Raw genomic sequence first — 15507 nt, 5'->3', positions numbered from 1 at the left:
CTGGACTAACATCCTGATGCCTTCTTAAAGAGGCCCATAAAGCAATCCTAGCCATAAATAAACTTCCTATGTTATTTAGTCAATCAATGCAGAACCTGTTGTGCTTGTTATGAAGCTTCCAAGAAATGTATGCTAAAATTATTAACAAATTACAAAGAGAGACAAATAAATATAATAAAAGAAACAAAACAAAAAACTTACACAATGAACATAGGTTTATTCACAGGAGTTCCTGGGGCTGACTCCACTTTCTGCTCCATTAAGTCTCTAGAACCTGATACAACCTAAAATGAAAAAAAAAAATGAAAAAAAATTATACAATGGTATGTAAACAGTCTAATATTTTCTTATAAAGACCATCAAAATTTTAAAGGTAAAAAATAATCCTCAAGATAATAATTCTTTACTTAAAATACACATGGTACACTTATACTTTCTATCAATATCTCACTCATTTCCTACAATTCAGTTTTGAAACATCTTAAGTTAACCCTGTAATGACATAAACATATTGGGCATAACAATATCCTCTACTCTATCTTGTACACCTCACATAAAGAGCATCACAGAACCTACTATCCAAAAGATAGGGGCGTTATATTAGTGTCACAATAATTTTTCCTAAGAGCCTCATTTGTCCAGTATTAAGTGTCGCTTACATATCTGGAGTTGCTCTACTTCTTTTATGAGCTGTCTAAATGTGTCTCAGCCCCATAACCTAGAGCCACAGCATATGGCTCGCTGCTGCTTCCCAAAGTGTCTATGAGGAGACAAGCAATACAAAGGTTAACCATTATGACATCTACTTTATCCCTTGAGCAGCAGAGCTGTGAGGTATTCCTTCACTGTTTATCTCTCCCACTTCCTCTAACCATTTCAATTTCACTTTTAACAGACATGTCTAAAAATACTTAAGGAGTACAGACTAATCCTTATTCTTTTCTTTTTTGCATATAACTATTATCTGACCTTCCAGTTCTCAAGGTATGAGAGAATGCTTATGATTTCTGAAGTGGAAAACTGATAACTAAAAGAATTCTCATCCAACAACTTTGAAGGCAAGCAATGGTCAACATATCTGAATTGTGTCAATAAGTGAGTATATAAGACTGGGCAGAGGGGCATTTGGCTTTATCTCACTTCCAAGCTGTGGTGTCAAAGGCCTGGATGGGCTGCTGTATAGCCATTTAGCCCTGTGAATGAGCATCTGCTCGCCCCATATGTTTTATGGTGGTTAAAGGATGTGAATTCTCATGGATTCACCTCTTTTTTTCTGCCTAACTGCTCCCCCTACCTTAGCAAGGAAGCATCTGGAACAAACAAATGATAGTCTCAACTGCACAGAACCACTCTTTAGCAGTAATGGAAAATGTACTGAAAAAAGAGTCTATCATCCAAATCCAAGCTTCACATGATTTACCTTGACTACTTCATATGCCCTGGTTCAGCCAACTGACAGAACACTGCCCCTATACACCTTGTTGATCCAATTCATTCTGTGCCAAACACACCTTTCATACTTTTTAATGTTTAGGCCCCAATACCCAGCAGCAATCCTCACTCCATACTTCCATGTCCTTCTTGGTCTTGGTTCAGAAACATTTCTCAAGTACAATCAAGGGGATAAAACATATGAACTCCCATGAAAGGTTGAAAGAACTGGGACTATATAGCCTAGAAAGAATATAAGAGATATATGATAATCTATGTCTGGCACCAAAGTGAAGTTAAAGGAAAATTTTTAGAACCTGAAAGTCTATCCAAATGGATGATACAATTATCAAAATCTTTAAGAATCCCATGGAACATACCAAAAATCTATCTATCTATTTCTCTGACACCTGTTTCCAACAAAAACTCCCTCAAAGGGGTGGCCACCACAAAAGAGTCTACATAACCAGTGAACTTCAGTGCCACTTCTTAGCCTTTAATGCCTCATCCTTAACAAGCCACTGGTAGAGGAGAAGTCTAGCACAGTCTTTGCAGATGCTCCTATGTGATGTTCCTACTGACTACTTCTACCTAATGCTCCTGCCTAATGTTCCTACCTACTACTTCTACCTTATGTTTCTACCTAATACTCCTGCCTAAATTTTCTCCCTAATGCTCCTGCCTAAATGTTTCTCCTACCTACTACTTTTATAAGTTTATTGCTCCTAACATTCTGCCAAAGGCAGGACAAATGCATACTGCTCACAGCAGGAAATCTAGTTAGGAAGAGTAAGCTGTGTGAGTTAAGCATTGTTACATGTTATGTATGACAAGAAGAGCTCTATATTTGTGGACAGAATGCCTGAAGCCCACATGTGGGTAAGGCAGATAGAAAAGACAGCTACCTGGATCAGAGTAAGGCAACTTGACAACCACTGTAGTGCTGGCTCACTACACAGGCATCACTAATCCTTCTGATACCCAGGCGGGTAGTACCGGTAATATAATTCCCTGGTTGCTGGCTGCCTACCAACTACTACCTACTAAAAATATATCGAACAAAAATATAGGAACACCCAACAAGGAAAGGAAAAAGACTTCAATTTACTACAAGGAAAAATAAGAAACATGCATTGAACAACTACAGAAACATTAAAAAAAAAAAGCTTTTCTGGCTAATTACTTTTCCTTCCTGAGTCAGGTAGCATCAGAAACAAACAAATGACAGCCTCATTTGTGCTCATCTACATTATAGCCATAATGTAAAAAGTCCTGAAACTAGAGCCTACCATCCACATCCATGCCTCAAAGGCTATTCCATGATTTTACTTGACTGCTTCATGTATCTGGTTAAGCCAACTGACAGCACATTGCCCCCATACACCAAGCTGGTTCAATGAATTTAATGTCATACAAACTTATATCCTGTTGAATGTTTAGGCCCCCGAAATCCCAGAGCAATCTTCACTACATTCTTCCATGTCCTTCTTGGTCTTGGTTCAGGCGCACCTTTCAAGCAAAATCATGGGGATGGAACATACTGAACTACCACAAAAAATTATAAAGTACTGGAACTACAGAGCCTTAATACAATAAGAGATATATGATAATTCATGCATGGTAACAAACTGAAGATATAAAGGAAAATGTAGAGAACCTGAAACCCTTTCAGAATGGATGATACAGTTATCAAATCTTCAAGAATACCATGGAGCATAAGAAAAAGAAATCAGACAAAAATATATGACACTTCAGCCAGGAAACTAAAAAGACTATTTAATATACTACAGGAAAAAACAAGAAACATGCATGGAACAACTAAAGAAACATTTAAAGAAGACTTGACATGTGGTTGAAATCAGTCCCAGATGAACCCAGAATAGGTAATCATATAATGCAGGTGGTAGCTGAGAGGAACAGATTTATTCATCTAGCAAGACGTTGTGAGTGCCTTGTGCTAGCCCTTTGTGAGTGCCTTACACTAGCCCTACTACTTTGGCAAAATCCCATTGATTGTATTCATAAACAGGTACTCCACCTTGCTCTGTCCTTTTCTAAAAAGCAGATCCTGTTAGTCTTTCTTCAGTCATCCTTTCCATGCAACCAGACCAATTCAGCATACTCTGATCTACTCTCTCAATCAGCCTTAACTTACTAACGCATTTCTCTCTAACATAGTCATTCCTCACACAATCAATGCACTTCACACCAAATATCTTGTTAAGACACCATTTCCAAAACGTCCACCCTATATCCTTTATCTTGTGTTCAAAGCATAGGGGACTCACATCCACACAACATTGTCAAGACTACTCTATCTTCAAACATATCCATTACCATCTTAACAGACATTTTCTTTAATGCTCCAAGACTGTAGCCCCTCTCTCACCATATGATTCATTTTCGTCCCAGTGGTTCTATCTGCTGCCACATACACTCCCAAATACCTAAAGCTCCCATTCAAACTTGCATTCAAACAATCCTGTTTCATGCTATACTGCACTTCACTACCATACTTTTGTTCACATTTACTCTCATATGTCTACATACAATCTTCTAAACAGTCACCAACTTCTAAATTTCTCTCTGGAGTCTGTAACTGAAGCTGTGTTACCGTAAAACAGCAACTGATTCACCACCCCCTCCCCATCCCAAGCATACTGTAGACCCCTCCCTCTCACTAAGACCCTTCTATTTACCTCCCTTATCATCTGGTCCATAAAAAGATCAAACAACCACAGAGACACCTAACTTCATTTGGGGATAAAATGGTGTTTCAAGCCCCAATCAAGCTAGTGTTCTCTCAGACGCTCATAAAGCTGTCCACAGGTTGAAAAGGGTAATTATAATACATATAAGAAATGGGTGTAAATTACAGAAATGAAAAAAATAATCAGTTCATCAAAGACTGCATATCAAAATTCAACGGGAACTGAGGACTCATTCACAACTCCAGTCTTTGTGCAGTGAATGTCATGAAGATTATGTAACTTCTTCACTACTCTAATCCCATCTTGCCCAAATTTAGAAAACAAATGTAATTTCTGAGTCAGGGACAATTACTATGATTTTCCTATACAAGACATCTGATAATTTTCTTAATAATACTATGAACTGGGTGGTCAAGCATACCTCATGGAGGGTGTCTGGTTCCATATTTAGTTCATGAGTGTTCACAAACAGTATAAGAAACTAAAAAGTTTCACAACTGAAGAATATGTTCTAAAATTCTTCCTAGGATAGAGCACGATAGATTACACGTAGGTTTCTATTTAATGTTCCTGGGATAGAGTACATGTAAGATTCTATTTAATATTCCTAGGACAGAGTACATGTAAGATTATATTTAATGAACTGAAAATTGCTGTACCTTGTTTTTTACATAATCCACCATCAATTTTGCAAGATTAGCAACTGCTGGAAATGGATCATGCTCTAAGGTGATAAGGGTCTGCCACAGCTTCCAGTACATTCCACTATAAGATAGGCTGCTTACACCAGAGAATACATTACTCATGCCTGTAATTGGTCAACATGATTCATTATTGGTACAAATTTTGAAAATATGCTCTTCAGACTTTCAAAAATATCTGCTTCAATTTAACTGTCATTCTGTGTACACCTTTTCCCACTCAAAGCAAGGTGGTGCATGCTGGAACATTCTTTTTACATATTTTGGTTACCAATCTTCACACCTGCAAGTGTCAAAGACTCAGAAGTAACACTAAAATCATATGCTAAAAACTTCTGCATGCTGGAGTACCTATCACATATATGAAACTGCTGTGCTGCTACTGGCTTACATCAAAGGATAAGGATGAGTCACAAGAATGAGAGATGCTTCTACAAGTACTGTATACACTAAGGGAAAAATTAAAGTACTGAGGAAAGTAAAGAAGGTAAAGGTGTTAGAGGGATATGCAAAAGATATTTTTTCTGTTAACTAATTAAAGCAAAATTATTTACATTTCTAAACGATTCAAACAACGTTTGATTACAAGAAAGACAAGTTATTACTTGGGTTTATTTGCACTTAAAGTAGTACTCCAAATGATGGATGGACAACAGATGAATGATGAGTGGATAGACAACAATGATTTTCAAAGCAAACCTCGGGTGTCTCCTCAGCTAGGAAGGAGACACAAAATCTTGTGTTTGAAGTCTTATGCCATTAATTTCTTTGTGGGCTGGGATATGGCCATATAAAGTTTCATTGCCAAGCATGAAATTTTCTTTATGTTATGATCAAGTTAAATTTCAAGTTAAATCTGTTTACTGAGTGGCATAAAAATTAACCAAAATTTATAAGTCTTATGCCATTCATTTCCTTAGATGGTAAATGTTAAAGTTCCTTGAAGTTATGAACCAGATTAAACCTTCACAGAATGAAATCACTCAGGCAAAATCCAAACTATAGTTCTGAGTCTTTTGCTAGTCAATTCTTTAGATGCTGGGAAGCTATGGTGCAAAGTTTAGTGAAATTCTGGTTTAGAGTTTTCAAGTTATGATCAAGATTTGATTTACATGTATGACAACTAACAAAATATGAATAACAATTATGAAAAGCAATTCGTAAGAGTCTACTATGATACATATGAGTCAATACAAGGATATGTTATACGTTAGGAGTGTGACTCCAGATGACAAATTGACAGCATACATAGGCCAGATGGATGGAAAACAATGATATACAAAGGGACCCCTATGTTTATGTCATGTTATGTATGTAAAAACTTACTAAATACCTACCATGACATATGGCCCTTTCCTATGCTAAGGCAGATATTTATTCATGATAAAAGAAATTATTTTGCTCTCTCTGTTCTCAAAACACAAACACAGGGGAGGCTTTTTTCTCAATCTGTGAGGATAATTAATTTCAAATGGTAAACCAAATCCATCAGCACTAGCTGTCTGTAGTCTTTCCTTATCAAAAGTTAAAAAAAAGACAGGTAGGCCAAGAAGCAAAGAGAAACATGTACAGTACCATAAAACCTATTCCCATATGCTCCATGCAACAAACATTCTTTAGCATTCAATTCATAATCTATTGACTGCTTATACACTTGCCACATTACTGCTATCTACCTATCTATCTTATACCTCTGGTGCCCATTCCCTCCAGGAACTCCCATCAAAGGGGTGGCCATGGCAAGAGAGTCCCCACATATCCCATCCCTGTCCTTACATGCCTCCCTCACATACACCATTCCATGCATTCTTCCCCCTTTTCTCTCTCTCCAGTACTCTTCCACTCTAATACACCATGTCACTAGCAGTCTTCCTCTCACATCAATCCCTTCAACTGTATTATCATGCACTATCCTTGTAAACATCTTATCTTGCATTCTTTCCCTATTTCCAAACCATCTCAAAGTATTACATTTCACCTAATCTACCACTCCATACTTCATTCCATTTGCATTCTCTGCCATACCAAATCTCTCATACAACCCCCTTATTCTCTAGCTGTCATGTGTAATGCATGAAAACCAAAGCTTCCTATCCACATCCAGGCTCCTCAGACCTTTCCATGGTTTATCTTGGACGTTTCACATGCCCTGGTTCAGTCCACTGACAGCATGTTAAATCCAGTATACCACATCATTCCAATTCCTTCTATTCCTTGCACTCCTTTCACCCTCTGGCAGGTTCAGGCCCCAATTGCTCAAAATATTTTTCACGCCATCCTTCCATCTCCAAATTGGTCTTCCAATTCTCCTTGTTCCCTCCATTTCACACACGTATATCCTCTTTGTCAACCTCTCCTCATTCATTCTCTAGATACATCCAAACCATTTCAACACACCCTCTTCTGCTCTCTCAACCCCTCTTAGACAGATATGAGAAGATGTGATGACAGCATAGTAAAAAATGAAGGGCTGAAATTGATCTGAGGGCTGTAATGAATGGCAGGCTATTACGTGGTACAGGAGTATTTGTTCTATCTTTTTGTGAAACCCTTGCGATTCTTTTTTCTATGCTAACTGAGACGACACAAGCAAATGAAGTTCTAATCAAGGAAAAAAAACCAGATCGGCAGAAATTACTACTCAAATATAATAGGAATGAAAAGAAACAGCAAAATAAAAAGTGAAGTATATGTGAGGAGAAAAATGATAAGCATAAGAAACATGAAAGCCCACTATAATGATATGGCCGTGCATAAAATCAAATAGATATGTTGATAAAGACTTTTTCATAGATAGAGGCCTAAGGACCAACTGACTGTGCATGAGATGCATAGACATGCTGCAGTCTAAAGGTACTTCTAGGAAATCTGCCACAAAATTACCATAGATCATGTGCAAGGGAGGCAATTTGTGTCTGAAAATGTTAGCATGAATGCTGATGACTTAACTTGGGGTGCAGTGGATACAGACAATGCAACTAAGTTAAGAGAGACTTAACACATCTTATAAATCTGATGCTCTAAGATGTTTTGTACACTGTATCAATCTCATTCATATGGATACAGAGTTAACAATAACATGAGCACAGAGGTACTACATGATAAACCATCTTATCTTTCATACTCTCATATAAAAAAGAGAAGTTTAAAGAATGGCTGATAATAACTTACCTATGGAAGATATGGAATGTGTTGATGCTGCTCTTTTCACTCCTATGGGTGACATGTGGACATACTCACCAAATGATGAATCAGGACTTGACCCTAAACCCTGCGCAGTGAAAAGATAGATGATCTGTAACACACTTTTCAGATATATCTCATACTTTTCTTAATATCCTCAACATAAACAGTATCTCCTCATATAGAATGGCAAACTAATGGGAAAGGAGAGATGGAGGAAAAAAGTTTTACTAGCATGTAGTTAGGTGCCCATGTTTCAAGATTGGTACTTTATGCAAGGCATTTACTTAATGAATAAACCAACACCCTTTGAATCAAAGTAAAAATACATCACATTTAACCCAAAATTATCTACAGTGCATATCTGATGATCACCTGACTAACTTAAGATACTCAAACTTTCTTTAAACAATTAAATCACCTTACTGTTAAAGCTATAACACTGCTAAAGTGCAAAGCTGTGAGTCTGCTACAGTGTAAAGTTATTATACTATTTGAAGTTACAGAACTTAACAATGAAAAGCTATATCACTGTTGGTGTAAACTTTGAACACTACTATAATGTAAAGTATAATACACCTATAATGTAAACCAATGACCTAGAAAAAACTAATACAGGGATCCTTACAGAACAACAGGGTTATGCTCCTGGCAACCAGTTGTTGTAAGGAAATGTCACTGTACATATATGAGTAACTGATACCCGAGCTATAAGGGGTGGTTGCCTTCCTAATTCTCATGTATGGACTTTCCCCAAAACATCTTGGTTCACCATCAATATACCATATTCTATATGTAAATAAGAGTCTGAGTTTCAACAACTACTGTCATTTCACTGCTAAATCAGATGATATTCAATAATTCTTACAGAGAATGCTGGTGATAAAGGATTGGTCGAGAGGGATGGGAATAGAATGAAAATTTGTCAAGACTTTCAAAGTAAGTTTATCCATTTCAGGATATTACATATTCTAATGTTTCAAGTTAGGTAGACCTCACTTACATTTCACGTAAAGAATATGAAAACCTGATCTTCCTTATAAGATGACTGACTGTCAGTGGCTATGGCATGAGGGAATATAAGTTACTGAACAATGACAATCTGTGTGGGTTGGGGAAGACTGGTAATGGTGAGATGATATGGAAATTTTGCAGATCAAAGACGATAAAGAGGAACATACTGGAGGAATGTATGCGGGCAAAATGGGTAAACATAAACATGAGTTACAGAGTGAAAAGTGATTCAGACCATGAATCTGAAGTCTGGAAGAGATTCCAAAAAAATCTATCCTTCACAAACCACATTTTCTCTAATGAGTTTCTAAATTTTATGTAAAAATGACAATGATGTAACTCATGGGAGAGTGCTGTAAAGACAAGTCAAATTACTGTCAAAATACTATCAAAAGCAGAGTTAACACCCCCACTCCCAACAATTCCATAACAACTTTCATCATTAGATATCAAATTTCATAAAACATACCTGGTTTGGAGAACTGAGCTGCTTTGCACTCTGTCTAGTAAAAATTCGATTGATGCTATTTGATGGTGACATGATGCTATCAGTGGAGGAGGCAAGAGATTGTGGTGAGAGATCTGTCATTTCATCACGGAAATACTGACGAGCCACGGTAAGAAATGAACACTCGTAGATCTGAATAAGGTACTGTAAGGCCACCACCAGTTCCTGTTAAAAGTGTTTAAAATAATATACAAAATAAATATGAATATATTTCAATCATTATTCATGTCCATCAATATGCATAAAAAACTTTTTTACTGGCCTCCTTTACAAGTAATCAGTCTCTGGCTTCATGTGTACTGTACCAGAGTCTACAATCCACAGCCAAACCTCAAAGAATACCCATGGTTCACCTTGACCACTCCATTAGCCATTTAAAGCAGATAATCCTCCAACCATATACCACTTCACTCTATTCAAAATATGTCTCTCTAACTCATGAATGCATAGGAAATGACCTCCTATAGCCTCCTTTACTCCAACCTCCCATCTTATCCTTAGTCTTTTCTTCTACCCTGTTTCCTCTGTTTCTGAAACACAGGTGCTCTTTGACAGTCTCTCTTCACTAATCCTCTCCATTAGCCTATTTCAACATACTCTGGTTGACCCTCATTATCACACAACAGTCACCAACCCACCTTTCTAAAAATTCTATTTTTCACACATTTAATCCAGTTCAAACAATATAATGCCCTAAAGCATTTCGTTTCCATCATATCAACCCTCTTCTTTGCATTCAAGGATCATGACACATCCTTCAAAATTCATCAGGAGTATTCTTGTGATATACTTCAGCTCCCATGGTTCCACAAACTCCCATGTATGTACCTAAAGCACTACATTTCCTCCAGGTTCTCCTTACCTAAATGTTCACTCAAACAAACCTGCATCAACTCAATGCTGCAGTTCATCACCCTCTTTTTGTTCATATTCATTTTAAACTTTCCCCTTTCACACATCCTCCTCACCTGTCACTAGCTTCAGTATTTTCTGGAGTCTTCCACCATATAGGTGTCATCACTCTTACCAGCCTGTCCATTAAAAGACTAAACAGCTATGGTAGCAGCCTTTATCCTTGATGTATACCAACCTTCACCAAGAACTACTCACCCCTCTCCCTTCCTACATGCACACTTCTCATTCTTCATAAAAAAAACAAAAAAACAAAAAAACAAAAACCTCACTGCTTTAACTACCTTTCCATTTACCCATACATTTGTATCACATCCAAGGCATCACTGTCAACTTTTTATACTTTCTTCACATTCATAAATTCCACATACAATTCAATTTCTTCCCCCATATCTCTCACACAGATTCTTCAAAGCAAACACCTGGTCCACACACTCTCTAACCATCCTGAAACCACAATGCTCCTCCAAAGTCAGATTTTTTGAGCATAAAACTGCCAATCAATCACAACTCTCATACACACTTTACCTGGTAAACTCAATTGACCTGTACCTCAATAATCAAAACACTCATTTTTGCTCTTCTTGCCTTTACACATGGGTACTATAAATGCACTCTGCCAGGCACTTCACCTTAGGTCATATATATATATTATATTATTATTATATTGCTTTATCGCTGTCTCCCGCGTTTGCGAGGTAGCGCAAGGAAATAGACAAAAGAAATGGCCCAACCCACCCCCATACAAATGTATATACACACACGTCCACACACGCAAATATACATACCTATACATCTCAATGTACACATACATATACACACACAGACACATACATATATATATACCCATGCACACAATTCACACTGTCTGCCCCTACTCATTCCCATCGCCACCCCACCACACATGGAATACCATCCCCCTCCCCCCTCATGTGTGCGGGGTAGCGCTAGGAAAAGACAACAAAGGCCTCATTCGTTCACACTCAGTCTCTAGCTGTCATGCAATAATGCCCGAAACCACAGCTCCCTTTCCACATCCAGGCCCCACATAACTTTCCATGGTTTACCCCAAACGCTTCACATGCCCTGATTCAATCCACTGGCAGCACGTCAACCCCGGTATACCACATCGATCCAATTCACTCTATTCCTTGCCCGCCTTTCACCCTCCTGCATGTTCAGGCCCCGATCACAAAATCTTTTTCATCCATCTTCCATCTTTCCACCTCCAATTTGGTCTCCCACTTCTCCTCGTTCCCTCCACCTCCGACACATATATCCTCTTGGTCAATCTTTCCTCACTCATTCTCTCCATGTGCCCAAATCATTTCAAAACACCCTCTTCTGCTCTCTCAACCACACTCTTTTTATTTCCACGCATGAGCGTGGTTGAGAGAGCAGAAGAGGGTGTTTTGAAATGGTTTGGGCACATGGAGAGAATGAGTGAGGAAAGATTGACCAAGAGGATATATGTGTCGGAGGTGGAGGGAACGAGGAGAAGAGGGAGACCAAATTGGAGGTGGAAAGATGGAGTGAAAAAGATTTTGTGTGATCGGGGCCTGAACATGCAGGAGGGTGAAAGGAGGGCAAGGAATAGAGTGAATTGGAGCGATGTGGTATACAGGGGTTGACGTGCTGTCAGTGGATTGAATCAAGGCATGTGAAGCGTCTGGGGTAAACCATGGAAAGCTGTGTAGGTATGTATATTTGCGTGTGTGGGTGTGTGTATGTACATGTGTATGGGGGGGGGGTTGGGCCATTTCTTTCGTCTGTTTCCTTGCGCTACCTCGCAAACGCGGGAGACAGCGACAAAGTATAAAAAAAAAAAAAAAAAAAAAAAAAAAAAAAAAAAAAAATCTCTCTTAACCTTACATTACTCACTCGATCAAACCACCTCACACCACACATTGCCCTCAAACATCTCATTTCCAGCACATCCACCCTCCTGCGCACAACTCTATCCATAGCCCACGCCTTGCAACCATACAACATTGTTGGAACCACTATTCCTTCAAACATACCCATTTTTGCTTTCGGAGATAATGTTCTCGACTTCCACACATTCTTCAAGGCTCCCAGGATTTTCGCCCCCTCCCCCACCCTATGATTCACTTCCACTTCCATGGTTCCATCCGCTGCCAGATCCACTCCCAGATATCTAAAACACTTTACTTCCTCCAGTTTTTCTCCATTCAAACTTACCTCCCAATTGACTTGACCCTCAACCCTACTGTACCTAATAACTTTGCTCTTATTCACATTTACTCTTAACTTTCTTCTTTCACACACTTTACCAAACTCAGTCACCAGCTTCTGCAGTTTCTCACATGAATCAGCCACCAGCGCTGTATTATCAGTGAACAACAACTGACTCACTTCCCAAGCTCTCTCATCCACAACAGACTTCATTCTTGCCCATCTTTCCAAAACTCTTGCATTCACCTCCCTAACAACCCCATCCATAAACAAATCAAACAACCATGGAGACATCACACACCCCTGCCGCAAACCTAGCAAGGTAGCGTTAAGAACAGAGGACTGGGCCTTTGAGGGAATATTCTCACCTGGCTCCCTTCTCTGTCCCTTCTTTTGGAAAAAAAAAAAAAAAAAAAAAAAAAAAAGAGAAAATAACCAAATGCAGTTCACTTTTCTACATAAAACTCAACTGCAACACCATCCATTCCTGGCATTTTACCACATTTCATCTTGTATGAATAAGGCTTTTTCTACTGCAACTTTTCTCATCATCCAAGTTGTGAAATTCATAAACGTACTCAATATGTATATATGAACAATAAAGGACACTTCTTACCTGTCTAACAAGAGGTGAACCATCATGAGTAACACTATTAGCCAAGGTGATGGCAATGGTATGGTCTATGGCACGAGCATGATCAGTTCTCTCTCGACTGGCTAAACTGCTAACAAATGTTCCAAGAGAAAATACCGCTGCTCCTCGAACCTTAGGAAGATGTAAAGGGGCTACTAAGTTTTTCATTATATGACTTCAATTTTTCCATTATATGGCATTCATCTTAAACAACAAATAACCCAAGGAAATATGAAAAGTGTTACAGCTATAAAGATAACTGAAAAGAAATACGCTAATACCCCAATTAGTTCTCAGGATACATTCCTGGAAAATGGAGTGCTAAGCACAACATCTCTCTTTGGAGTCATCATACCACTGCATACATGGAGATTAAAATAACATATCTTTGCTAATATATGAATAACAAATATACAATGTACAATACTGCATCATAAATGACATTAGTTTGCCCTATCTCTCAATGACAGCATTACTTCTCTAGTTGCAACTAGTAACAGCTGTAAGCTACCTGCCCTTCCAGGATTTGAACATTTGCAAACCCATTTATGATTCACACTCACGAGATGCTACCAACATCGCTAAAGAAGCTCTTAAATCCAATCTATCATGCTTTAACTCATTAGTCATTCCTGTATTACTGCATCCATAAACATACACAAAAATGGTGCCATTGTGTAGCCATCAAATTTTTCCACATTTTTGTTTTAAACCATTCAAACATAACACTATCAATTGTGAGATGTATTTGACTTTCTTTATAGGAACACTACATAGGATTCACCTGTCTTCTATTCATATCCTACAGGGTTAAACAAAGGCCATATCTATAGCCATATATTTCAGGTAAACCTGTAAATGTAATAACTAACTGCTACTACTCACAATCTTCTTGACTAAACTATATTCTCAAATACCTAAATTCATTCAGATAAAATTTTCAACATTCAAAATACTATGTTACACTTAGACTGCATTGCTCTTTCACTTAGACTGCATTGCTCTTTCAAACAAGAAAAGAATGCTTTCCACTTGCATTCACACTTGAGATCCTTCTGAAATTTCAGCAATTTGCTATCATGCAAACACAAAATTATCAATTAAGGATACATACCTCAGGTACAGGATCAGACAGGAGAGTATATAATTTCTCATGAGCATTATCCCTGGTTGCTGCCCAACGAGCATCAGGGTGGTGATGCCAGGTCCGACCAAGACAAATTACTGCCCACTGTCTGAGTGGAGAATGGGTATCACACATCTGCTCTAAGCAAAGTGGCATAAGAGATCCCTGTAGAGAAACACGCTGACCTTCTGGATGCTCCCACACAATTACACCCAAAACAAATGCTGCCATGGTTCGATGCTCAGCCTGATAACACATTCAAAGAAAGTAGAGCAAATGAAACATAAAGATTTAATCGTTCATGTTACAAAAAATCATTCATACAATAATCATTCCCATGATATATGAAATAACTACTCTTTGAGTATCATGAAGATATCATGTAAAACATTACATTGAGGCAATACAAATAACATTCTTAGGTCAATATGGAAATAAAGGTAATCAATAACCAAAGGAAACTGTAAAATACGTACATTTAAAAAAACATAATAAATTTTTCAAAAACACCTTGCTGTGTATTCAAGTACATCTATAATATGCTTTACATGTATAAAAAACTATTCACACATATCTAGGATAATCTAAACAATCATCTTTCTCACTAACACTTTATCAAAAAAATCCAGTGTATGTAGATACATTTCACTTACATCCCAATGAGTAAAAAATGTTTACCTAGAAATAAAAAGTCAAGTATTCAAACATACATACACAAAAAGACACACAGATGCAAAATAAATTCACTTACATATATAAGTACACAGAGCATCATACACAAGAACATAAAAATACAAACACACATATAACCATGTGCATACACACATACACAAGAAACAAGCATAGCAGGATAAGAGTGAGGAACAAGGAAACTTTTAAAAGAATATTGGGAAAAAGTCAAGAAAACTTAAAAAACTATTCTATACATTCATTAATGGAACATTTTCAATCACAGAGAAGCTAATCAGGCTATGGGATTCTGAAGGCAAAATTGTAGAGGATGATGTAAGGACAAGTGAAGAAATAAATAAAAAATTCAAGTGTTTTCATGTTAGGATATCCTATGCCCTTTACACCAATAAAGTGGAATG

General features: G+C 37.7%; 1 protein-coding gene across 2 annotated transcripts in view; it reads right to left on the bottom strand.

The window, feature by feature from the left end:
• The window catches only part of raptor (regulatory associated protein of MTOR complex 1), a 40294-nt gene that overhangs the window by 12213 nt on the left and 12574 nt on the right, over positions 1-15507 (bottom strand). For both annotated transcript variants that reach the window (XM_071689496.1, XM_071689495.1), the window contains exons 11-16: positions 14405-14662; positions 13273-13422; positions 9510-9713; positions 8015-8114; positions 4802-4950; positions 202-284 (exon numbers count right to left, since the gene is read on the bottom strand). In XM_071689496.1, coding sequence (XP_071545597.1) covers positions 202-284; positions 4802-4950; positions 8015-8114; positions 9510-9713; positions 13273-13422; positions 14405-14662 — 944 coding nt within the window. The remainder of the gene's footprint in view (positions 1-201; positions 285-4801; positions 4951-8014; positions 8115-9509; positions 9714-13272; positions 13423-14404; positions 14663-15507) is intronic.

Source organism: Panulirus ornatus, chromosome 47 (genome assembly GCF_036320965.1).
Source record: "Panulirus ornatus isolate Po-2019 chromosome 47, ASM3632096v1, whole genome shotgun sequence".
Taxonomy (NCBI): Eukaryota; Metazoa; Arthropoda; class Malacostraca; order Decapoda; family Palinuridae; genus Panulirus; species Panulirus ornatus.
The sequence above is the reverse complement of the archived record's forward strand: the minus strand, read 5'-3'. Positions and strand labels throughout refer to the sequence as shown.